At 33.7% G+C, this 27,379-nt stretch overlaps 2 protein-coding genes and 1 pseudogene across 2 annotated transcripts; all 3 read right to left on the bottom strand.

The window, feature by feature from the left end:
• Window positions 1-2,036: 2,036 nt before the first annotated feature.
• On the bottom strand, window positions 2,037-7,079 carry LOC107434449 (heat stress transcription factor A-8). The gene is made up of 2 exons (XM_016045921.3): window positions 6,607-7,079; window positions 2,037-3,528 (listed from the first exon to the last, which is right to left on the bottom strand). Exons 1-2 carry the CDS (start codon window positions 6,850-6,852, stop codon window positions 2,602-2,604), a joined length of 1,173 nt encoding a protein of 390 aa, XP_015901407.2. The 5' UTR covers window positions 6,853-7,079; the 3' UTR covers window positions 2,037-2,601.
• An 8,018-nt stretch (window positions 7,080-15,097) lies between these two features.
• On the bottom strand, window positions 15,098-17,854 carry LOC125420541 (vacuolar iron transporter 1). Its single transcript, XM_016045905.4, has 4 exons — window positions 17,423-17,854; window positions 17,022-17,107; window positions 16,780-16,894; window positions 15,098-15,615 (listed from the first exon to the last, which is right to left on the bottom strand). The coding sequence occupies exons 1-4, from the start codon at window positions 17,662-17,664 to the stop codon at window positions 15,318-15,320; spliced, it is 741 nt and encodes a 246-aa protein (XP_015901391.2). The 5' UTR covers window positions 17,665-17,854; the 3' UTR covers window positions 15,098-15,317.
• Window positions 17,855-23,745: 5,891 nt separating this feature from the next.
• On the bottom strand, window positions 23,746-25,004 carry LOC107434435 (vacuolar iron transporter 1-like; annotated as a pseudogene).
• Between the last annotated feature and the right edge of the window lie 2,375 nt (window positions 25,005-27,379).

The following is a 27,379-nucleotide window of genomic DNA, read 5'->3' as shown; positions in this document are numbered from 1 at the left end:
TTGTTAGACTTGTGTGCCGGAGGATAATATATTTTAAATTAAAGTTAGTCTTTAATTTTTTTGTTAAATAATATATTGTAGAATAACTTGTTAGACTTGTGTGCCGAGAGGAAAATACTACACAAGTTTCAAAAAAATTTCCTCTTCTTGCATAATATATTATTCTAAAGCAAGTCTTTCGAATTTTTGTTAATAATATACTGTCGAATGACTTGTTAGACTTCCTCCAACAACCCAAAAGCCCAAACAACCAAAGATGATATACATATTTATATGTTACAAGAGTATTTTCCACTTCTCAAACACAACAATTAACAATTTAGTAAATTCTAGCGAAATTATGGTCATGTGTTCCAAGCCTCAGAGGTGAGGACATTCGCAAAAGTTTCGTAGACCATTTATACAAGACTTTTGAGTGACAAAAGAATTTATACCCTTGGTGACGATAACAAACTAAAAATGGTAAATGATGTCTCACTTGGAGAATCAAGATATGCAATTGTAGTTTTTCCGAAGGGTTATGCTTCTTCAGCTTGGTTTTTGATTGAACTTGCCAAGATTGTTGAATGCAAGAAAAAAACTGGGCTTGATTGTTTAGGAATTAGGTTGAAGCGTGTATACCAACCAATTACAAAAGGAATTAGTAATTATAGGTAAAAAGATGTGTAGTTTGTAGATAGTAAAAATTAAATTAAAAATAAGTGTATATATAAAGTAGTGTGATTATTAAACTTTATAGTGTGAATAGATTCACCCTTAAACATTAATAAAGAAGAGAAAATTTTATCTTATTCAATATATACAATGTTTAAGTTAAGATTATGTTTAATATTTTTTAAACCAATTATATAATAATAAAATCATAGAAAGGAAAATAGAAATTTGAATTTCTATAGTATTTCAGTTTCCATTACAAACATTGGTTCATCACAAAACTCAATTCCCTGTTAAAGAGTAATTTTAAAATGTCTAAACTTGTTTAGAAAAAGATAAAATCACTTTATATTTAATATTTGGTTTAAAAATATGAGATCACATTTTAATGATTTTGTTGAAAAATAAATATTTGCTGATTTTAAATAATCACTTTTTAAAGGGGAAATGATTCCTAGAAATCTACTTGCCCTTTTTCTTATAGCTTTAGGTAGAGACAATCAAGCAACCAAGGTTAGTTGGAATTTGGGACATAGTCAAATTCTGGTGTTACTTCGTTCAGATTAATCAATTAGCCAATCAAAATCTGTCATTGACATAGCCATTGAGAGGTTGGGATTCAACACATATTTTCTTTCACTCTGTTAACTACTGTAACGCTGCTAGAGATAAAATGAGCAAAAACTTTAGTTCTAAAATGCCAAAAATTGGGGCACAACTTTAGTTCTCTGCTTCGAAGTGATTTCAAAATGCCTAAAATCATTTTTCAAGAGATAGAACCACTTCCTGTGGTACTTGGCTCAAAAATGTAAAATCACATTCTACAAATTTTGTTCATGAAAAAACAGTGAATTTTAAAAAACCACTTCTCAAAGGAGAAGCAATTCCTATGAATCTATTTGCCATTTTTCTTACAGCTTTAGGCGGAGATAATCAACTAACCAAGTTATTATTATTATTATTATTTTTTATACGTATCCTTAGAACAACTTCTAATCTAAAAGAGAAGGAAATGTACGATCTTGAATCCGAGTGACCTTATTAGTATGGATGTGGAGGGAATATATCAATTGAACCAAACTCAATTAACGACCAACCAAGTTTGTTGGAATTTGGCATCTTGCCAAATTTTGTTGTTAGTTCGTTCACATTAATCAATCAACCAATCAAATCTGTCATTGACTTAGCCAATGAAAACGGCATTGAGATTGAGACACTGACACTCTCTGAAAACACAGTATTTCCTCTCACACTGTTAGCTCCTGCAACTTTGTTAAAAATGACCAAAAATGAAGGCGATAAGGTTAACCTGAACATACATGCAAAGATACATAAAATATATACGCATTATATTATATGAAATGGAGACAGAGGCAGAGACAGAGAGAGGACGTAGAAAATTTTCATATCAAGTGAGCTTATTACAGCGTTACTCTTCCATGAAAATTACCGGAAGAAATATAACATAGGAAAAGCTTATCTCAAGTTGTGGAAGGAGAAGGGCACGACTTGAACAAAAGTGTTTCAGCACTGTGCCTTTTTAAGTAGCTATAATGACTAAGAAATAGCCACACGACTTGAACAAAAGTGTTTCAGCACTATACCTTTTTAAGTAGCTATAATGACAGTGTGAAATAGCCATTCTTCCCAGTGGCTGCATATATATCAACATGCCAAAAATCTGTCAATAATCAGGGTAAGAATCAAGGAGAGAAAATGGACTAGCAGCATGCAAACAACTTCTAATAGCCTCTAGGTGTAGAGGTATAAAGTATGATGATAATTCTTCCATGAATGTGTAAGGGATAAATCAAGCTAACCAACTCCCATTTGAATAGGTGACATCGACTTGCGGAAGAAAAATGGTTTGAAAGCTGATATGTTTACGTAGTACGAAAATACAGAAGGTGTTGGAAGATCCTCCATGATCCTTAGAATTGGAGGTGACTATGCTTCTGTTGGCGTACCACATTTGTTGTTAGAAGACAAAAGATCAATTTTTTCGGTTTGAAGTTCCAAGTTTTGAGATTTTTCCATTTCTTTAATTAAAGAATCAAAACTTTGGAAGTTTTCCAATGCAATTCCAGGGCCTGTTAACTCCACCTCCATTTCGGAGTCAACATGCTCTTTGCCTTCATGCTTCGTGAATTCAGAATTTTCCAAGGATGGACTAGCTAAAAGAAGCTGCTCCCATGAACAATCATCACTCAAATCGGGTAAAATAAATGGGGCGTGGCTTTCTAATGAACATAATTTCTCATCCATAAGAATTTTCATGAAATCAGAATTCATGAAAAAGTCTTGAATCCCATCTGGAAAGGGATCCGATTCTGGTGTTGTATCTGCCCCTGATGTTGGTGTGCATACAGGCTGTGAAGTTTCATCCACAGGTGGCTGGTATCTTACTATCATAGCATCAGAAGACACAGATTTATCATCCTGTTCCAGCATATTATCTGCTTCAGCCAAGCGCCAGTTATTTTCTTTCGGGTGAAGCAGCTGAACTAAAAAGCCAGGGCTTTGCATGGCCATCACTAAAAACGATAGCAGCTGCTGCTGATTTTTTTCCATTCCTTGAATGCGATCTCGCAAGAGAAGCAACTTATTATCTGCAGTTTCCTGGTGTTGCCTAAGTTTGACAAGCTCCTGCATGAGTGCATTTTTATCAATCTTCAGGTTCTCAACCTCCTTCCATAGACCATCTTCAATTTTTTCGCACTGTTCATCAGGGGTTTCTTTTGGCTGTGATGTCTTTCGCTGATCTAAGCTCTGAGGATGTTTTCTTCTCACAATATTCTTTAACAAGTACTTCTTGCCTCGGATAAATCCATCATTTGCAAATACCCACCGGTCTGTATCAACTTTTCTAAAGCCCTGAAACCATTAAATATCATTAATTAACTTGACAATTAATTGATGATTCAAAATGTATAATCTCACTTTCACACCCATAGTTATTAATCCCTGAAGCCCTGAAACCAGTAAATGTCATTAATTTACTTGACAATTAATTGATAATTCAAAATGTCTAATCTCACTTTCACACCCATAGTTATTAATTTACTTTTAAGTATCAACTCATACTTCAAAAAGTATAATCTCCCTTCCATACCCACAGCAATAAATAACTGATGCAAGTCCGCACAAGATTTTCCATTTTCCTAAAAACCACAAAACACACTTGACCTTGTCACATTCTTGGTGTATAGTACCTCTATGTTAAGCATTTGAAAGATTTGGCTTGCACTAATTCTCAGTCTATATCACTTCAACAAAATAGCATTATTGAGCGAGAAGACAACTAGATTACCTACTCATTGTATTTTTTGCACAAGCAAATAAGCAAATTTATTTGTCACTGTACAATTAACATGATAAAACACAGTAACAGTTCCTATTCTCACAACTACTTAAGATGTCATTTAGAACACCTAAAACATCACCAACCACTCTGAGAATAAAGTAAAGAGGGTGTTTAAACTTTGCAGACAAAAAGAAGACATCAAAACAATACCCGCTGAAATATTTAAAAGTAATCTTAACCTTTCTTTTTCAGATGAGAAACATTAAAAGCCTAACCAAATATTGCAGTCAAGCAGTCGAATGTCTTCCAATAACTCCAACCTTCATTCAAAATCTCCTGAATTTATGAGTTCAAAAGGACCACCTAAAATATCTTCTAAATGCATTTTTAAAGAGCATAACTCCAAAAAAATCTCCTCTCCTACTTCTAGATATAAGTAACTTGTGATAAAGCTTTGAGTGTGCCTGTGAGTTAGCTGGAAGTACCAATTAGGGCCCACTTCCTAACAACTTATAAGATTTGTGGAACTAATGATACTTAACAAAAGCCCAAGAAACCATTAACCAGATTTCAAGAATGCAGTGGTAATAGAGATAAAATGAAAGTTATATTTAACTTTGTGCACATAATAAGGAAAGGCAGTTAAGAAATCTTACTAGGATTATTAAATTTATTTGTCCTTTAGCATGTTTGCATACACATTCTAAACAAAATTTCATGGAGACTAACCCCTTTGCCATCCTTGTTGTAGCCTGGCCCGTATAGGGGCAAAGCCGATGGGTGTGCCCAGACCCTGTCGCACCATGAGGCGCTGTCGGCGAGTCGGGTTGTTTGGGAATGCAGCCCAAATCGGGCGGTAAATTCCGTCCAAGGCTAAATATGGGCGAGAGACCGATAGCAAACAAGTACCGCGAGGGAAAGATGAAAAGGACTTTGAAAAGAGAGTCAAAGAGTGCTAGAATGGGGCTTCAATCAAAATGGTTTAATGTACTTTGGTATAAAAACAGATGTCATTCCATATTCTATGGTTATTATTTTCTATCAAGAAAAAAATATTGTTAAAATCAGCTTCCTGATGAAGCAATGTTTAGAAGAGTCATGCGGACAAAAGACAACCCAGTCATAAGTAAAGCATTGACTTTAACATGCCATCCTTCTAAAACCAGAATCAATATAATATTTAATGTAAATTGCAGTGCATAAACAATCAAGATTAAGCATGCTCACTTCAAGTAACTTCATGTGCATATATTATTGAGTATGCAATTAACAGCATATAGTTGCTTTCATATTGTTATACATACAAGTCATCAAAAGGCCAGCTGCAACTATGCTCCTCAATCCATGGCCTTCCATGTAAAATATAAACTTAGTATTCATAGATACAGTACAATTCATATCATATATACCCAAACTAAAGGCCTTTGAATTTTGTTTTAATCCCATTACAAACTTAACCAAGGAGACACACAGAAAGTTTCAGGAATTCAGTGTGTACTACTTCTACTTCTTGGTTTCAGGAACATTTACACGATATAGAAAAGACTTCTCATCCAAAAGTAGTTTGTTTTCCTCATAATGAACATTCTATATGATCAGGTATAGTTCAAACAAGAAAATAAGAACTGAGTTAAACATAAAAGTCGAAGAAAATAAGCAATGGAAAGGTGGTCACTCAAGAAATTGTAAACATGGCATTGGTTTTTCTCAATGATGCATATTCCAGTTTCATCATTGACCCTGTTGACCATGCTTCCTTAAGTTCTTCCATAGTAGAAGGGTTATCAAGCTATAAGAAAATGACAGCCACTGCTCTTCCTTCCCACTTGAAAGATTATCAAGAATTAGAGTGCTTGGTAAAGGATTCTAGAATTCATTATACATGTAGTTTGCCACTGATCACCACCAGACACGTCCACCAAGCTATAATTTTGTCGCATTCTTTATGATTAACAGTCTCAAGCATTCATAAACTATTGTGGGTATAAACAATGAATTGAAACTTAGCTAGTGTCCCAAAAACTATTTCTCAAAAACAGGGTTTGAGAGACAACTAATAAACTTATAAAAGAAACCATATGCTGGAGATCGTGATTGCTCCAATTCCTTATTCATGCTCACTTTCCTCTGTTTACTAAAAAGAAAAATAACTTTTCTTCCCTTTGCAGTTTTTATTTTATCTTATCTCCAAATATTCTACACAATACCTCGCTGAATTACATTGTAAATTCTGCTGGAAACAAATCGAAAAAATTTACAAGAAGTTCGCTCAGAAGGTCACAGAAATAGTTCGTATCCCATCTTTCCTTCGGATGTGATTGGGCAAGAGTCTATGCAGTAAAAGAGCAAATTAAACATGTAGTGTGGAAGGAAAACAAGTTTTTTAAATTTCCTTTCTTTTCTTCCAAATTTCGAACTATGAACAATAACAACAGCACCCACTAGTAATCTTGGAAAAACCCTTTACTGATTTGAGGGAAAAAAACACTTCAGAAGCCATTAAAAAACGCAAAACCAAATTCAAATAAGCAATCCTCATATAACAAACAAAGAGCAGAATAAACCCAACAAACCCAAAAATCAAAACAAAACAAGCAAAAAAAAAAAAAAATTAATTAGGAAACAAGAACAAGAAAAGGGAAGCTCACATATATATTGAGTTGCCTCATGAAGCTAGAGAAGTTGCTGTGCTTGAAATACTTCGGAAGCAATTGAACAGAGAATTGGGTCATATCCCAAATGACAAAACAATCATTGGTTTCATTCCAAGAGATTATAGAGTTGGTAGCTTCATCATCCACCATCTCATAGCATTTCCTCAGAAATGGCGCTACCGATCCCAAAGACTCAGACCCATCATTATTATTACCCTTCTTATCCACAGACTTCACCATGACTGTAATATTAAAGCTTTCCTTCGTCCTTCAAAAAGAAACCTCTCTCAGACACTTCGAAAACCCAATAACAAGAACAACGAAAATCAGAAAACCCAATTCAAAATATGGACCCCCAGATAGAAAAAAGATAAAGATAAAAAGGGCAAAAGAAAGACTTGAATAAATATCAGAGGAAATTGTACGGAACCAGAATGGAATTTTCTGTGTTCAGAGAGAGAGAGAGAGAGAGAGAGGCTTTTATGCTACCCTGCCGTGTGGGATGGGCTTTAGGAAGATGCTTAGGGGTGTTTCGGTCAATTTAACAGAGCCTTTATTTTCCCACTTTCCTCTGCGGTTTCGCGGGGTGTGAGTTAACGCGGTAGCCCAGTGAGAACCATTGGAATTACTGCCCCTTTTTTTTTTTTTAACTTTTTTTCCTTCCCAACTTGGTTATGTTGGTAATTTTCGGTGGGTCCCACTTTTGTGTCACAGTTAGGGAACTTGGAAGGTGTGTGGAAATGAACTCTGTGGGTCGGTTCCAGCAACTTATAGGGCCCACCTCAAGACCTGGGTTTGCTTCTTCTACTTTTGACTTTTCATTTTTAAAAAAATAAAATAAAAGAATAATTATAAAAAAAAAAATGCTTACTAAAATTAGATAAAACCTACGGCTAGATTTTGTTTTTTGGTTAGCAATTCTACGGCTAGATTTGGTTTATATTTGATTTGACATGTCAGTCAACTTGAAGATGGTTGACAATGGAAATCCCTGTACCATGAATCACTCTTTGTTTCACTGCAAAATATACAAGTCATGTCACATGCAAATAAAATCTTTGTGATATAAACTATTTCTTATGTTAGAAAATTATTTGTTGAATTATTTAATTATAAAAGATATTTTTTTTATAAAAAATTAATTATTTCAATCTAAATAATATGTTATCCATTGTGATATACTTGCTGATTTTGGATTAAGGAAGATAATTCCAGGACTTTGTATCAAATATAATAATTTTGCCTCTTGAAGACCTTCTAAGAGTTTCTTCCAATTAAACAAGGAAATATTATCCATGTTTTCTAAGATATATGTCATGGGAAAAAGGTCTTTTATTTACTCATTTTATTTTTGCAAATTATGTCACGTTTTCAAAAAAGAAAAACTTATTATTTTGTTGAAAGTGATACCAGAATGTAAACTAATTATTTATCAAATTTCGGACATTAAGAACTAATGTGGCAACATCTGAGATGCAAAACAGAAGTATGATTATATCTTGTGTGTCTAATGCAGACAAATCAAATACCATACTAGTTCGTTCGGAAAAAAAAAAAAAAAAAAAAGCAGCATACGTAGTTATTCAAAATTTAATAAACAATTTTCACAATAATTCTAATGTTATCCAAAAGCGCAAATAAATTGTCATTTTGTTGTCTAAGTTTTTATTTTTATTTTTACAAAAGGGTACAAAGATTCCAACTGGGTTTCATTACAGGAAAATAAATAAATAACATTATATATCGTATATCCTTTTTTATGGACAAAACCTCATTTTCTTATTATTTTTTTTTTCTTCTTTTATTTTTTTCTCTTTTTCTTATGGAGAATGAAATGAAAATGTTTTCTTACAGAATGGGTAAAGTATATCATAAAGCACGTTCTGATCTCTGATCGACCGCTTTGGAAATTTTTCTGCGACATTTCCTGAGTTCCCAAACAGTGGCAGGTTTCGGCGGCGGCAGATCTCGATCCCGTTCGCTTCTCCTCTCTCAAATCTAATTTCTTTTTCTTTGATGCAGCCTGAGTTTCTTTTTAGTAGATTCCATCTTGACTTCGTGAATTGAGTTTCCCCGAAGATTCAAGATCTGGGTATCTGAGTGTACCCCTTTACGACCCTAAGTGTGGTGGTCTTCATCTAGATGTTTGAAGGTTCCCTCCATGGAGGCGACTGTCTGTACAGGAGAATCTGGAGTTCCTGAATTACATCTGGTTGCCGATGAATCCAGTGCTCAACAACTTTCGAAATGCTTCTTAGTGGACAAAATAATCTCGGTGAAATCCATCAGCAAGCACAAGGTTTAGCTTATAACTAAATGAGTGTGGTTTACCGATGATTCAGTGGGAGTGGAACAACTAGATCAGAATATTTTTCTGTTTTCTTTCAAGAAGGCCTCAGACAGAAACCGAATATGGCACAGAAGACCCTGGTCTATAAATGGTTCCGACCTGGTGCTGAGGGAATGGGACCCGGCCAAGGCAGCAAGAGACATAGATTTCAACTTATCCACCTTTTAGGTTCAGATTCATGGACTTCCTCTTCAGTTTATGACTAAGGATAATGCAACCAGAATTAGGGCCTTTTTGCAAATGTTTTACACTGTGAACAATTATCTCGTAACAATATCATAGGTACGAAGTACATGCAGATTCAAGTAGAGCTTGATATTAGAAAGCCTATTCCAACTGGGTTTCTTCAAAGAATGGGAAAAGGAGGTTCGTGGATTCAGTTATGCTATGAAAGATTAATAGAATTCTAGTATAACTGCGGCTTGATCGGTCATGGAAAGTATTCTTGTAGTCAGCCACTCTCTCATAATCAGATCACCAACGGGGACTTATATGGCCCTTGGCTAAGAGTAGAAGCTGATGCATTTACAGTCATCTCTGAAGGATCGTATTTGAGACGAGTCGAAATTCCTCAAGGCAAAATTTTTTATACCTTTTCTTCTGATACCAACACAGACCTAAAGGATGGCTGACAAGATGATGAAGCTGGGGCTTCTTGTGAGATCTCACATCGGTTGGAAAGGGGAACGAAGCATGCCTTAAAAAAGGGTGTGGATACATTTCCCTTGCGACGCGTTTTGACAAAACTGTACGGGCTGGACCCAAATTGGACAATATCGCATGCGGGTGGACTGGGTTGTTATAGATAGTATCAGAGCCAGTACCCGGATCGATGTGCTAGCGAGGACGCTGGGCCCAAGGGGGAAGGATTGTGAGATCCCACATTGGTTGGAAAGGGGAACGAAGCATGCCTTAAAAGAGGGTGTGAATACATTTCCCTTGCGACACGTTTTGAAAAAACTGTGCGCACTGGGCCCAAAGCAGACAATATCGCATGCGGGTGGACTGGCTGTTACAGATGGTATCAGAGCCAGTACCCGGATCGGTGTGCCAACGAGGACGCTGGGCCCCAAGGAGGGAGGATTGTGAGATCCCACATTGGTTGGAAAGGGAAAAGAAGCATGCCTTAAAAGAGGGTGTGGATATCTTTCCCTTGCGATGTGTTTTGACAAAACCATGCGGGCTGGACCCAAAGAGGACAATATCGCATGCGGTTGGACTGGGCTGTTACACCTCTGCTGCCACCCAAATCAATCCAACTCAGGAAGATGAAGATGAGTCTACCCATGAACAAGTCCGAGTCAACTCAAAGTTTTAGCAAACGAGTCACTCTGATTCACACCCCTCCAGAGAATCTATCCAAGAAGTCCACGTGGACGACTCTGCCACTCTGAATGATAGCTCTCAACCACCCCCTGACACAACTCCAGCCTTTTCTTATTCAAATTCAACTTTTCCCGCTCCCTCTGATATCTCTAGTGGGCCAGAGAAATGGGTTGAGGAAACACAAATTCTGCTAGATAGGGCCTACCTCAACATGTAGACCCACGTGGTTCGTAAATGCAAGGCAAACTTTCCTGGACCTAAAGCATCTCACAAATTAACTAAAACCCACCCAGGATTGTCTACAAGGAATTCATCCGATCCTCCAAAGATTAACCTGCCCACCGTTTTTAGGTCTTTTTCTGAACCAAATCTTCCCTTCGCTGGTCCATCCCAGCCCCTGCCTTCTTCCTTTACCCGACACTCAAAGTCAACCAGATTAAATTTGAAAGAACAGGCCAGAAGGAGGCAAAGGGGCGACATCCATTTCTCACAGGTTAGCAACATCCATACTGATTGCTCTTCTATAAATTCGTTGGCCGAGGAGGCGAGCCTTATCAAGCCCCCACCCCCCTAATGAAGATAAGGTCGTGGAATTGCAGAGGGTTGGGAAGACCCTCTGCAGTGAGAAGCCTTCGTGTTTTGGTCAACCGATCTTCCCCAGAAGGTCTCTTTCTTATAGAGACAAAAGCAGCCTTAGGAAAAAAGGAACGTATAGCAAGAACTCTCAAGTATCAGCATAAGTTTATTGTAGAAGCTTGTAATGGCAGTGGGGGACTAGCTCTTTTGTGGACTGATGACTGTGGTTGTGATGTTATCTTTAGTTCTCGATGGGTCATAGGTGTTTATGTTCTTTCTCACAAAGGCTTTTGTTGGAACATCTGGTTTTGTTACTGCCCTGCTGAACGGGTTCTTAGAAAAGACTTTTGGACTGATTTGACAATGTATATTCACTTGGGTTTGAAGGCTTTGGTGTGCCTTGGGGATTTTAATAACATATTAGATCAGCGGGAAAAAAAAGGAGGAAGATAAGTTTCGGAAAAATAGAATTTTTTCTTAAAAAATTTTATGCATGCTGTTGGGGCCATTGATTTAGGTTTCTTGGGCAATCCTTTCACATGGTGTAACAAGAGAGGGGGGCAAGCCAACATTCGAGAACGTTTAGACCGCGCCTTGGTAAGCCCAGATTGGCATTGTTACTATGATCGTGCAGGTCTAATTCATCTCACAGCTCCAAGGTTGGACCATGTTCCTATTCTCTTATGGCTGATGCTCGATCACAAAAAAGCCCCTCGACCTATCCAGTTCTTGGAAGCTTGGATTCGTGATCCCACATGTGAACCAGTCATTCACACTGCCAGATGCAAGATGCACAGACTGACAGACAAACCTCTCTTATAGCAAAAATACAACATACAACGAATGCTCTTAAAGTGTGGAATAAGAAAAATTTTGGTTATTGTCAGTTCAAAATCCAGGACCTTGAGCATCACTTAGCCTACCTCCAGAGTTTGGACTCTTCGGAAGCAAACCTTTCCCTTGTAGCCAAAGCTGAAAAAAGAGCTATCTGAGTGGCAACTGAGACTGAAAATTTTATGGCGATAGAAATCTAGAGAACTGTTGGTTAAAAGCAGGGGATCGAAACTCGAAATTTTTTCATTCTTCTGAATTGTTACATAGACGAAGGACCTATATAGCGACTTTGAAGGCTTATGATGGTTCCTGGCTTGATGACAGAGAAGCTGTAGGAGGTTACATTATCCAGAAATTCTCTGAGCTCTATAAGGATGAAGGGGTGATTCCTTGCCCGTATCTAGAAGATTTTATCCAACCTTCGATTTCACACTCCGAGAATAACATGTTAGCCTTTTACCTTCTGAATTCGAAATCCTCGTTATTCTCAAAAGCATGAACCCGACAAAAACCCCTAGTCCTGATGGTATGCCAGCGATCTTCTTTTAGCATTGTTGGGATATTTTGGGGAATGATGTAGTCAGAACAGTGCAAAATGTGTTTATCTCTAGTATTGTCCTAGTAGCCTTGAATCGGACTCTTATAACTCTTGTTCTGAAGATTAATCCCATCTCTCAGTTTAATCACATTCGCCCCATTAGCCTCTGCAATACGATGTACAAGGTGATTTCAAAGCTTCTTGCTAATCGCATTCGTCCGTTGCTACATAAACTAATTTCACCTAATCAGACAGCCTTCATCCCCGGACGATGGATTGGTGAAAACTCAATCCTAGTAAATGAGATTGTTCACTCTATGAAAAAGAAAAAAGGTGGTAATGGTCTCCTAGGCATAAAGTTTGATCTTAATAAGGCCTATGACCGTATTAATTGGATGACTCTAAATGAAATCCTTATTACTTTTGGGTTCTCGACTAGAGTAGTAGGGCTGCTAGGCCAATGCTACTCAACAGATCAAGCCTCAATCTTATTAAATGGGAGTATTTGTGGTCAAGTCAAGATGGAAAGAGGTTTACGCCAAGGAGATCTGATCTCCCCCTATCTGTTCATCTTATTCACTAAGCTGCTCTCTCGAATGCTCAATAAGCTAGACCATCAAGGGACCATCCATGGCATTAAATTGGGAAGAAGCGGTCCTTCTATATCCCACCTTTTCTTTGCAGATGATTTACTCATTTTTTGCAGAGCTACCAAGACCGAAGCTTTAGCTGTCTCTTAGTGCCTCCAGCAATTCTGCACTTGGATGGGGCAATCCATCAACTTCTCCAAATCGGGATGTTTCTTCTCTAATAATGTTTTAGGAAGGACAAAAGCAGTTGTGAAAAGTATTCTTAACTTGAAAGAGTTACCAAAGGATGCTAAGTACCCACGAAATCCTTTATTCTTGGGAATTCACAAGTCTAAAGATTATGAAGACTTAAAGAAAAGGGTTGAGGCAAAGTTGCAGGGACGGAATCAGGCAGATATGTTTTGGTCAAGTCGGTCATCACTGCTACTCCAATTTATACACTTTCTACTTGTAAACTCCCTTTGACTTGGTGCAAGGCCATCGGTAAGTTAGCTCGAAATTTTCTTTGGAGGGGCAACGCTCAAAGTCCTAATAAATTCGTCCTAACTTCTTGGAATATGGTTTGTAAATCCAAGCTATGGGGAGGACTAGGCATCTGAAAGATGGAAGCAGTCAATTCAGCATTGCTATGTAAATTTGGTTGGTCTTTAGAGAGCAACCAGAATAAGCTCTAGGTCAGATCCCTAAAAGCTAAGTACTTCCCCTCCTCTTCTTTTATGAGAAGTATTCGGAAGAAGACTAACTCTTGGCAGTGGAAAGGAACTTTGAGTATTAGACCCATTTTAGCTAAGGGTATGTGCTTTAGGGTGGGCAAAAGAAACAATATCAACTTTTGGGAGGATCCTTGGATTCCCAACAATCCCAATTTTAAGCCCACCCCAAACCAGAATGCGCCTTCTCACTCTTTTGGAATGGTAGACTCTCTGCGCCTAGAGAATGGTAATTGGAACCTTCAATGTTGACCACCCTCTTTGATAGTTACTCATTGAGTAATATTCAAAAGATTTTCTGGGCAAAAAACTCCATGGAGGATGAACTAATATGGCTTGGCAGTCCCGCGGGCAATTTCCAAGTGAAGACAGTATACAAGTTTCTTCAGCCACAAGAAACTCAACAATGGAAATGGTGGTACCATCTTTGGAATAGTGGATTCCATGAAAGACTTAAATTCTTCATGTGGAAACTCTGTTCTCGAGGATTACCAGTTAGAATAAATTTACTTAAAACAAATTGGAAGATCGATAACTCCAATTACCCTCATGGTTGTGATGCTGAGGAGGATGAACTACACTTGTTTTTTATATGTTCAGTTGCTCGAGCTTTATGGCTAGCAACCCCATGGAGCATCAGATGGGTAGGCTTCAACTTGACAAGTTTAGAGACACATTTGGACTGGCTAGCTAATCCTGGAGGGAAACTCCCCATTCACCCTGATGATGGATCTAAATTCTTTCCCTTTGCAGTAGTGGTTCTTGAAACCTTATGGTCTCTTCGGAACAGATTTTTGTTTGAGGGAACAAGAATTTCCTTGGATTTAGAAGTGAAGTCTATTTTTGGCATATTTAATGAATTCCATAGTGCCATGGCTGAACATATTGCTCCCCCAAATACCCCCTCAACCATCTCTAGATCTTGGTCTCCTCCCCTACAGGGTGTTATCAAGCTGAATACGAATGCCTCTATGGGAAATGGTTTCGCCTGGGAGTGGTGGCCAGAGATCAAGCTGGGAATATTATCAAAATCAACATTACTAGAGAAATTATTGACTCCCCTGAAGCAGGGGAAGCAGTCGCTATTCATCGTGCAATGTTACTGGCCTTGGAAGCTGGTTTGTCGATCGTTTGCTACGAAAGTGATGCGAAAGCCATCATCCAAAAGCTAAACAACCAAAATGACTGCTCTATTCACTGGGCCACAGTTGGCATCATCAAAGAGATTATTGTCCAAATGGGGTACTACTAATAACTATCATCTCCCTATCTCCCTTCTGTTAAACTCGAATCTTTTTGTAAATATTTTGTCTCAGGACTGCAGTTCCCTTTCTGCAGCCTGATCTGGTAGGCTGTTCCTGCTTTTGTAGCTGAACTCTGTTTTGCCTGCCTTTTTGGTTAATATAACTCACCTTTTCATTAAAAAAAATAAAAAAATAAAAAAATAAAAAAAAAAACCTCATTTTCTTTTTCCAGCTTTTATTTTCCAGAAAGTAATTTGTCATTTTCATAATACATTTAAAAATAAAAATTTCTATCTTAAATGCAGGAATGAAACATAAAAAGAAAGGAATTATGTAAATTATCATAACATGACATTTATACAGGAGCAAATTTGATCACGCACACCTTTTAAAAAAAAAAAAAAAAAACTATGGAATTATAATATTATTGAACACACAAGCTATAGTACATGGCTATAGATATTACACACATAGCTATAGATATTACATATGAACTCTCTTAATTAAATATAGCAAGTTGAGTTTACAAAAGCGAAATCAGTTTTGAACAACTTTTGCCATGGCAAAAGCAGCAGCAGATGCAATAGCTCCAATAAGGGCTGTTTGGATGGCACTCATAAGGGGTTTACTCCCTGTAAAATAACCCTTAGCATAGCCAAAGATCAACAAGGCCACCAAGGTTACTATAACAGAGGCAAACATGGCTTCTCTAGCCCTTGGAATGAACATATAAGGAACCAAAGGCACCAAACCTCCCAAAACGTATGCAATTGCAATTGTAAGTGCACTCTGCAGTGCTCTTCTTGGATCTGGCTTTTCCAATCCCAGTTCAAACCTGTTTTCCATTAGTTGGAAAATCAAGCACTACTAATTACAAATTAAAAAAATGTTGCAGAACAAGAAGAGATAGAAGCAAGTTCTTTTAACATATCTACAAAAACAAAATCAAAGATAAAATGCAATTCCTTTTTTTTTTTTTTTTTCGGTTTTCATTTTTTCACCTTCTTATAAATGACATAGAGATATAAGAATTCAACTTGGAAACTGAAATATGCTTTTTAAATTGTAAATTTTTCACTAAACCTTCATGTGTATATAAATATTTGGTGGCATGTGTTCACAACATGTTTTCTTAGTATTGCTCATTTCTGTGAACAAATTAACGGTTGGCAACAGCAACAGCTTGGAAGAAGAATAACTTAAAGAAAACAAAAAAGGCACAGGAGACAAAACCATCAAGAAGATATTTTAGCTGCTTGAGAACAATTAAAAATAAACCAAAATCTAAAACTATGTTTTCCTTGTCATTAATTTTTTGTTCCAAAAAAAAAAAAAAAAAATGACCAATTACATCTACCTTTTTCCTTGCATATTGTTTGTTAGTCACGTAATCAATATTTTTGTACCATTTTAGCACCAAAAAGTAAATAAAGAAAAGAAAACCATGTAAACAAAACTATATATCATCAAAATCAAACGGTTAAGATATGATAATCATCTTCTTTGTTTTAATTCTAATATCACAAAAGAAAAACATATATATATATATATATATATATATGTATAGTAATCGAAAGCATATAATTATGTAGCAAATTAAAAATTAGTATAAGAAGCTAAAAAAGCTTAAACTTTTTTTCAAGCATGCACATGGAAGCTTGTCCATATTTGAAATGATACCAACTTTTTAAAGCAAAAGTTGGCTTTTCTATTATTCCATATGGTCGGCAATGGTCGATATTTGTTCCCACCTTTCAAAACTAGTCCCACTCCAATATCTTTTTTGGGTCCACTTTTATGCATTATTTACCATTCCAACATTCTTGCAAAATGCCATATACTGAATCCAAATATTAAGATCATTATGGGTAAGCACTTTTTTTCTTTTTTCTTTTTTTAATTTGCCTAAAAAAAAAAAAAAGCCCAAGAAGCAAAAATGTAATATTAATTTCAAAAAATTGAACTTTATGTAATATTAATTTCAAAAAATTGAACTTACTTCATCATGAAATCCAACCATGCTTGGGGCCTTTTTCTAAGAGCATTCACAACAGGTGCATATTCATGTGGTTCTATTCCATACTGTGCAAGTACCTCTGCTACTTCTGCAGCCTCTGCAATTAATTAGTTATTTTTTTTATGATTTTTTATTAATTTTCCATTTGAATATCTAACCATCAATGAAAGCATAATAATAATAATAATAATAATAATTAACAAAAAAAAAAAAATTCCCCAAACCTGTTTCTGGGACGGTTATAATTTCTTCTTGTTCTCTTTTCAATTCTCTCTTATAGTGATCAGCTTCACTTTTGGCAGCGAGATATCTGCGAAAAAATTAAAAAAAAAATCAAAATTAAAATTGGAAAAACCCAGCAAGAGATCACATGTTTCGTCTGACGCTCTTGTTTGGTGACACGGAAAGTTCTTTTTTATTATCAATATTTTTGAAAGAAGACAAAAGCCTTGTTTGGCTACTGGGAAAGTTTCGAAAGCAAATTTACTAATTCAGACGTTTCAGTTCTTTGAAAACGGAAAGGTAGAAAAAAAAAAAAAAATCCCAATTTACGATACAGCAGCACAATCGAGAAAAAGACAAAAAAAAAATAAATAAATAAATAATGGGATGGGAAAATGAATACCCGCCGAGGCCCATCGAGATGGCACCGGCGGCGACCTCAGCGATGCCGGCGGTGAGGACAATGGATGACGTGGCATTGGCACCGGAAAGTCCAGCGGCGAGGGCGAAAGGGACGGTGAGGCCGTCGGAAACGCCGATAATGATGTCACGGACGATCTCGCCGGCGGTGAAGTGTTTCTCTTTGTGATGGTTGAGGAGGGTCTGCTTCTCTGGTTCCAAACTGATTCTTTGTTCATCAGCCATAGATATTAGTAAAGAGAAAAGGAAGGTAATGAAATAAGAGAGAGAGAGAGAGAGAGAGAGAGAGAGAGAAGAAAAGAAGGTGATATGTAGGAAAAGTTTTTCTTTTCTTTTTGTCGGTCTGAGAATTGGTGTTTGGTTGTGTATAAATGGGTTTTGCTTTTTTTTTTTTTTTTTGGTGAATATAAATGGGTTTTGCTTGGATTCGTTTTTATAAGCGAAACCAATGCGCTAATCATTGGACATATATGCTGCTAGGCTGCTTCTTGTTGTTGAACCCGTACACCCTTTTTTTATACGTAATATGTAACCAAAAAATGAATAAATGGTAAGTAAATTTTCTAGTAAAAAAAACTATGTTACTTTTGCACTCTGCCTTTTTTATACTACAAAACTAATCACAAAACTATTAATTTTTTATCAATTAAGCTGAATAATGCATAAATTGATCATATACAGCTCTCATGTAACTCAATTTTAAAAACTGTTTTATTCTATTTTAATTTACTTTTTAGATCATATATGTATGAGTAATTTTGTTTAATTTAATATAAAAAATTGTATGAGTAGACTAAATTGACTGAAATATAATACATGGTCTATAAGACAAAGTGATGAGATCTATATTTTGGATGCCAAAGTGCAAATGATAACAACGTCGATTTGGGTAATGTGTTGTTACCCCATAGATAGAGAACCAACAAATTACATATAAGGCAATTTTTTTTTTCTTTTTTGAGATAAAATAAGAAATTATATTTTAGCATCAAATCTTAAACATTAATAGCCATTTCCAATTGAGTATCACAAGGGCACACATATAAGGCAATGCGATAAATACTTACGGGACTTGGATATAAAAGGATCCTTTAACGCCTTTGTGATTTGTTATATTCTTCATTAGAAATATAAACAAAATTTTCAAATTAAAAAAAACATCATTATAATGGCTTTGTCTCCAAAGCTAATATGGCAAAAAATAAAATATAGTAAAAAAAAAACTGTCTACTTTTAGAAGATAAATAAATAATTATCGGTTATTATTATTTTTTTGATAATATATATATATATAGCATTAATTTATTGAAATTTAGGTAAAATTATTAAAGAACTTTTAGATTGAATGTCTATCAAGTAAACATTTCAACCTTTATGTTACAAAACAAGTCATAAAACCATTAGAGATGTTTTAAAGTACTAATTTAATTGGCAAAATGCTATTGGTTTATTTTTACTTCTTCAATTTTAAAAAGTTAACTAAAATTTAAATAAAAATCAATTAATAATAGTAATGTAGTCTTTCAATTTGATGATATATATAGAAATTATCACAACAATATGATAAAAGCATTAAAATATTTAATATATATATAAAATGATGTGTTAAAATATTATTAGTTGATAGATTTATATAAAATTCATATAAACAATTGATTTAAAAAAATAATATTATCATATTGTTTGCCATGTTATTTAATAAAAATTTTGATAACTCTATTATTTATTATTACAGTTAATAAATTAAAGATTACAATGGTACTTGGGAGTTTATTTGTTTTTTCTTATTATAAAATATAAATATATATATATATATATATATATATATATATTTTGTGCGAAAGAGACGGATAAAGTTTACACCAGATAAGAAGATCAATTAGTTGGAAAGGAATGTACACGGGAATGTGTGTGTGTATATATATATATATATATATACAGATTATATAGAGGAGAAACTAGTAATTAACTCATGTGTCTTCTATATAGAATTTCATTTTAGCATTTTTGTTTTTTTAAATATAAGCTTTTTGTATAACTGTCCTTAATATCGAGATGGCATAAAAAAATAACTGAGGTGGCATATATTTCAGTCTATTTATTAGGTTTAAACTTTTAATTCTAGATTTGGAGGTGTATATTCATTTAATTAAAGTAAAAATAAATTATATTAACATACCATACATTTTAAATTTTGGCACCTGTAAAGATGCATAGTAAAATTCAATTAAGGAGGAGGCCAATAATCTATAAAATTTATTATACAGATATGTATATATTATATGGGTGTAAAGGGAATATATCCATATGGGTTTAAGTTTTGCGATTTGATAATGTAAGTTGGAGTACTAAACTTGTTAATTAAAAAGCTGTGGCCATTGCTTAGTTTGCATGGTTTTGGTACGTTTTGATTCATTGAATAGCATGAGTTCAGAGAAAGCTCCGAAAAACTTTGAACTTTTCCTTAGATTAACTAAAAACCAAAGATCAAATAAATAGGTATAGATCTAGATCAAATATGAAACTTGTCGAACTCAAAACCTACTCACTATATCGATCAAATAGGTATATTTTTTGTTTTAATCAAATTTTGTTGGTCTAATTATTAACTAGGACAATAGCATTAATGACCTATTTTTGGATTTCTTTTATATATATGGATAGTTTCGTGCTATATTGTGCACTCCAACAAGTCGCGCTCAATTGGGTCATTTTAATTTGCTATTTTATTTTATTTTTTAAGCATTAATTATCTATTCAACTTGTGGTTACACAAGTACATTAGATAAATTTAAGTTTTTTGTTTAAAAAAAAAAAAATGAATCTCAAAGGCCATGTTCAATATTGCAATTATTATATTAATTGATATAAATTTTTGAACAAAATATTAAATTTTATAGATGATATCTTTTAGCATTTGAGTATTGGTTTGTATCATTATTATTATTATTATTATTATTATTGAGAAAACTTAAAAAGTATGTAAATTAATATTAATTCCCATACTTTTGTAGATTCCTTTTTTTTTTTTTTTTCATAAGGCACGTTCATTCAAATCGCAAAAATAAATTTTCTTTGGAATGTTGCACTTAGCATGTGCAATAGTGCTCTTCATTTTAAATAGTATAATTTTAAAAATAAAAAAAATTAAAAATTAAAAAAAATAAAAAGTGAGATTTATTATCTGATTCTAATAGCATTTTCTATTATTATTATTTTATATTTCCCCATAATTGTACAATTAGGATTTAGTTTTTTTTTTCTCTTAAGAAAAAGAAATACGAAATTATAATTTTCCATAAAAATTTATAGGACAATAAATTAATTTATTAAAAGTTTTATATAGGAAGTGAGTTGGACTTTCTACATATGAAAAACAAAATCCCATGATTTATTTTAATCTTTTGATTTAAAAAGTCTAATGAAATTATGAAAAAAAAAGTATTTCTATTTAATGTAGAGAAAATAAAACTTATGAAAAATTTGTTGAAGATGCTCCTAGAAAGATATTTATAATATTACATAGGCGATGCAATTTTATAGAATTAAACATATATATATATATATAGATAGATAGTGAGAGAGAGAGAGAATAAGAGTTAAGTTTACATCAGAACAATTTGATGATTTTAATATTAAGAATTTCTTAATTAGCTCTTGTTATAGAAAATTAAAAAAAGTATAAAAGAAATGATAATGTACCTCCTATTAGCTTAAACTCTTGGTAGAAATGCTAATTCAACTTGTATAATATCAACTGATTTAAAAGATTTTAAGTTTAAATTAAATATTAGAATTTAAAATTTAAAAGGTGATCAAATATGAATTTTTTTATTAATAAAGAAAAAGAATTACAAAAACCTACAATAACATGTGAAGAAATTTTTCTCAAACTGTCCTAATACACTAAATGACTTCCACCTTTTGGAACTTTATCAAAAACATAGACCCCAACACTATATTGGTAACCAATATTAGCTAACCCATCCACAGTATAATCATTCATCAAAAATATGATTAACAACAAAATCTCGATTTTGTTTAATCACAACTTTGCAGTTATCCATTTAATCACGATAGCCAAATCTAGATCCATTGTATTCTTCGTAAAGCCTCTGTTTTTAACCAATTGAAAACCCTAATAGAGAGCCCATAATTATGCTAAAATAAAATTGGCATTTCCAATATTAGCAATAGAACTCACGATCCAATTACCTTTCTATCTATGGATAACCTTTCCAGTTTTAGCCACTTTATAATCAAATTTACAACTGTCATCAGTATTTAACCTCATAAAACCTTTTTGGGAAACTCCCATTTAAACTAACAAGTCTACTTAACAGACCAAGTTGATTACTTTAAATAGCTAGATTCATATCCAAAGCATAGTTACTAATAACTTCACTAGGATTGAAAGGCAAAAAATAAATTCATTAAAGATAGATTTACATCTCCACTTCCAGAATAGCCAACATTCCACAATAAATAAATAAAAGAAAAAATCAAATATAAATTTAATGATGCAGTAAAATTTAAAATTCTATTTAAAAAAAATAAACTTTATCGAATTTCAATAATTAATTAATATAATTTTAAATTTAAATCATTAAAGCAATCCAGAGTTGAAAATGTTTTGATATTAAGAATTGATTTGAATCTCGTTATATATATTCATATATATATATATATATATATATATAGTTCTGATTCAATTAGAATATCTAGTTTTTAAAAATTTAAGATGTTTTGATTTTAAAAAATCATGATACAGTTAAAACCAATAGTGATAAATTAGTCATTTTCATTTCAGTCTAAATTTTTTTTACTGTATCTTGATTTTATAAAATTATAAAATTAAGATATCCTGAATAATTATTATATATATATATATTATTTTAGAAGAAACTTGCTGAAAACAAGTTAAGAATTCATATCCATGAATAAGTTATTTATTTTTCTAGCATTTATAATAAAAGACAAACACAATTTATGGATTATGGAAAACAAATTGGGAAGGGCTAGAAGCCGTTAAAAAAAAAAAAAAGGAAAAAGATAGCTAGCTGAAGAAAGCACAACCTTTTTTTTTTTTTTTTTTTTTTTTTTTTTTTTTGTGGGTAATGAGCACAACCGATTTGTGTTGTAGAAATCAAAGTGTCTAATAGTAGTCTCTTGTGAATTGTCTCTATCCGTGTGATGAATTATCTTCTTTTGGAATCTAGTCTTCTGAAGTAGGTCGGGTTTTACTTGTGCGAGCCAGATAGTTTGGCCCACCAGGGTCAACGGATCGGGCATATTTTTGAAAGTCCGAATCTGGGGCAAATTATTAAAAACAATTAGCTTTGGCACTGGGCAAGATATTTGAATTAAAGGTAGAAAATAGGTAATATTTTCAAATAAAGGACAATTTGATGAAATACAACTTTTTTCCAACTCTACTGCATTTTGAAATGACAAATGAAAAAGATACTCTTACATAACAATAATATATATACAAATATAGAGAGAGTCTAAAAATAAGCCCTCTTTATCAGTGTTTTAAAATTCTTCTGGAATTTTCTGCGTACGAAAAAAATTATACAAATATATATTTTTCTTACATATATATATATAGTTTTGATATAACAGATTAAATTAATACTGTTATATATAATTTTACTGATTCTATTTTGAAATAGTTAATAATAAAAATATATTAAATAGTCCACTAAATCATCGTGAACATTGAAATTGAAATGGTTTAATCTAACAGTGAATAAAATATGAAAAGCTAAAAATTTTTATCATAAAGATTAGTAAAAAAACCTTAATACAAAGAACGATCGCATAATTCCCCCCCTTTCCAGCTTTCAAACAGGGTGATGTATTTGGTCTTCTGTAGTGACATTCCAGGTAAAAGCTTTATATATATATATATATATATATATATATATAATGAATTGAGTTTAAAATCTTACAAGAATTAAAAAAAAAAAAAAAATCAAAATATGAATTTTTTTATAGATTTTGTTTTTAATTATGATGTTTTAATTAATGTTGATAAATTGAAACAATTTTAAAAAATTAATCACAATTTTTTTTTACTGACACTAAAATTAATCATGATTATTGTTTATTTATACATTGAAGGTATAAGACAAGCAAATAAAATATATTTGGACCGACTGATTACTCACAAACATACATAGATATTAAACATAAGCAGTAGAAACAAGAAAATAACCACATTTGATTACCGGTAATGATACATATATGCCCCTATACCCTTTTTTTTTTTTAAATATAATTAAGAAAATAATAGATTTTAATTTATGCTCCGAAAATCTTAGCAATGGCATAAGCAGCAGCAGCAGCAATGGCACCAGTGAAGGCAGTCTGCAAAGCAATCTTGAAGGGCTGGTCATTGGTGAAATATCCCTTGGCAAAACCAAAAATTAGCCATGCTGTTGTTGTTATTACCACGGATACGCCACCACAGCCTCCCTTGCCACTGAAATCACCATGTATGGCAGCAGTGGCATTATCCCTCCTGTTATGTAACACATAGCAATTGCTAATGCACTCTGTATAACTCTCAATCGATCTGGTTTCTCCAGTCCCAGTTCAGATTTCTAGAATACCATTTTTTTAATTATCAGTAATTTAATTAAAAATATAATTATCAATTTATTTTCTAAGATTAATTAAATACATGTGTCTAAAATATTATTATACTCCTCAAGTGGTCGTCCAATTTATAATGGGGGAGTATCACGCTTGATTTTATACAATTCAAATGAAAAATCTCACAGATCATATGTAATTGGAAGCTAAAAATTATTGTATATCTATACATATTTATGAAATTAATTCATATATTTACTTCATTATGTAATCTACCCATGCTTCAGAGTCCCTCCTAAAAGCATTCACCGTTGGCCCATATTTATGTTGTTCTGCCCCATATTGTGCCAATATTTCTGCAACTTCCACAGCCTCTGCTTAAAATGTTCTTCAACATTAACATATAGTTTTAAAATTTTGTCGCATATATTTTAAATTTATTTAATCAAATTGATTAATTTAATTATGGAAAGCAAAAAATAAAAAATAAAAAAATTAGAATCATATGGAGACCTATTTTAGGGACGGCGATGATTTCATCTTGTTCTCTTTTTAATTCTATCATATAGTGATCAGCTTCACTCTTCGCTGCAAGATACCTCCATTTCATACACACACACACACACACATATATATATATATATATATATATCTAGATATAGAAATCTATGAAAATTCTATGATACAGAAATTTATGGATGCAGTTGAAAAAAAAAATTTATCAAAAAATAAAATCCAAAGATTATTATTAATAATAGTTGCAATTTTACCAATGCCAGCAATGAGAATAATGGAGAAGGTAACATCGGCGCCGGACAAACCTGCCGCCAAGGCAAACGGAACAGTGCGGCCGTCCGATACACCAATTATGATGTCCTAAACGGTTTCACTAGACGTAAAATGCTTCTCTTCACGCAGAAGAAGCAATTGGTCTCTATGTCTGCAAACCCATTTTCTTCTCCCATTTGAAAAACTATTTAATTAATTTTCTTGGGAAAATGAGTAATTAAAGTAAGAAAACAATGATATAACAATGATACAGAAGGCATTTTTTTTTTTTTTTTCTTCTCACTCTCTTGAGATGGTCTTGTAGCACGAAATGGTGGGGATTGTAAAGGAATTGAAAAGGTTGTTGGTGACTTTTCTGCTTATTAAAGAAAATTAAAAGAACATACATATAGAAAGCGTATATCATAATTTGGGTCCAATAATACTACGTATGGTCCATTGTTTTTTTTTTTGGTTCTACATAAAATTCAAAAGTTTGTGTGATGTTTCATTGAACCTTCACACCCGCCCAATGACCCAACCCCCATGAGCTTGAGATTTGTGATTTATGACTTGTGATTTGCTCCCCATCGGCCATTACCAAGAGAAAGTAAAGCTGACAACAGGGCCTTAATTTTCTCACTCGCCAATCATAATTAATCTTAATTACCAATTCACTTTTCCAGCAACAGTTTTATAACGTACAAAGCCAAATAGATTCTGTCAGGACCTGTCTAGAATTTCTCTCCGGAATCTTAGACAAGCCCTGATCCCAGGGAAATACCATTAAACCTTCCAACGGAAAATACGGCAGTACCTCCCCTAAGGGTAGGATTTACCAAAAATTACCTGCACTGAAAACACACTTCTATAATCATCCTCTTATTCCTCCCACAATACTACAAATTGATTCCACAATTTTACAGCACTTCACAGGAATAACAATAATTCAGTGCATAAATAATACATAAGTGTCCAGAACAGTATATGGAGCTTCATGAAGTGCTATTTGATAGAAAATACAACAAACATGAAAGAAATAATACAATTGAAATGAATGAGTACAAAAGTACTTCTCGAAACACGATAGCGGCGGGGATTTGGTTCGCTCCGGAAGAACGCCTACCACCCCTTGCACCTAAGGGAACGGAATTTAAAAACGTGAGATGCTAATCATCTCAGTGAGCGACCCTAGCTATTGAACACTTTTAATAGTAATAATATAACAAATAAGGGAATTTAATTAATACCAGCAATTAAATAGGTAAATAAATAATAACAGTTGAACATAATAATTTCTTTCAAAACTCTCACTAATCACTCCGTTGGAAATGTTCCCTTTTTAAAACATTTTCACAAAATCCGATATTCGTATTTCCCGAAAACCAAGGGATCAAACAACTTAATAAACAATAAATAAATAAATACCCCAAATGTAATTAAAATGTAGATAAATATAATAAATAGCTTTTGAACACTTTGGGGTTTGAAATTTTATTTGAAAATTTACACTTGACGCACCACACCATATACCAGTGATGCCCTCCGATACCCAGCGTCCTGAGCACCGACTGGCGGGGAGATTAAAGAGAGAAACTTGCAAACCGCACTTCGGCATCCCGACAGTACCGCTGCTGAAACCGTCATCCCGGCCAAGGAGGGGGGCGGCTGTGGCCAATATCAAACTTGCCTACCCATGGTCCAATGGCAACTCACGGGAGACATAATACTTGCGCGCTAACCACATATACACCAGAACACCAATACTGTATGAATGCCTCTAAAATAATTATTAAATTAATTATAACCGTACCGTTTTTCCAAAATCACCGTGGGAAATATACCAATTTTCACATTTACCATCCCACATATTTTCCTTTAACAAACCCGGTACGAAAGCATCGATAACAATAAAATAATAATTTTTCTCATAACACAAAGTTCAACAAATAAAATACCATGGGCATAATTATAAAAATTAAACCAAACAAATATTTTCTCAAAATATTTAAACCAATTATGCCAAAAAATAATATTTAAAACCACATACGATTTATTACTGAAAATACCTTGCTCATGCATAATAAATGAAATTAAGTCACAATAAAATCATAATTAAATTGCACCACATGAGCATAATTCAAATACCAATTAAACACCAATTAAATATAATTAATTGCTCCAAAATATTTTTAAAAGTGGATCACTCACCTTAAGCGCGTAGATCAGCTAAAATCCTCCACAGGATCAACTCCACTACTCGCACGCGCACCTAAAACATCCACAGTACACCAACCAATTATATTAATATTTTAATCGGGTAACTCCCAAATGGGTACCCGAGGAGCGAACACAAACAACAACTAAAAATTACGAATAATATACCGAATCGAAGCTTGAGTGATGAGGATCACGGATTCGGTCTTACTTCCCGGAGATCGGACTCGAGGTGGCTGGAATCTCGCTGGAAAGCTTTTGGGATTCGACTCCTCAATTCTCCCAAACCGTCGCAAATTGGAGGAAAAGGATGCCGGATTTGGATTCAGGAGGTCGGAATCAGTGGACAGGGACC

This window comes from Ziziphus jujuba, chromosome 12, assembly GCF_031755915.1.
Source record: "Ziziphus jujuba cultivar Dongzao chromosome 12, ASM3175591v1".
NCBI classification, from domain to species: Eukaryota; Viridiplantae; Streptophyta; class Magnoliopsida; order Rosales; family Rhamnaceae; genus Ziziphus; species Ziziphus jujuba.
The sequence above is the reverse complement of the archived record's forward strand: the minus strand, read 5'-3'. Positions and strand labels throughout refer to the sequence as shown.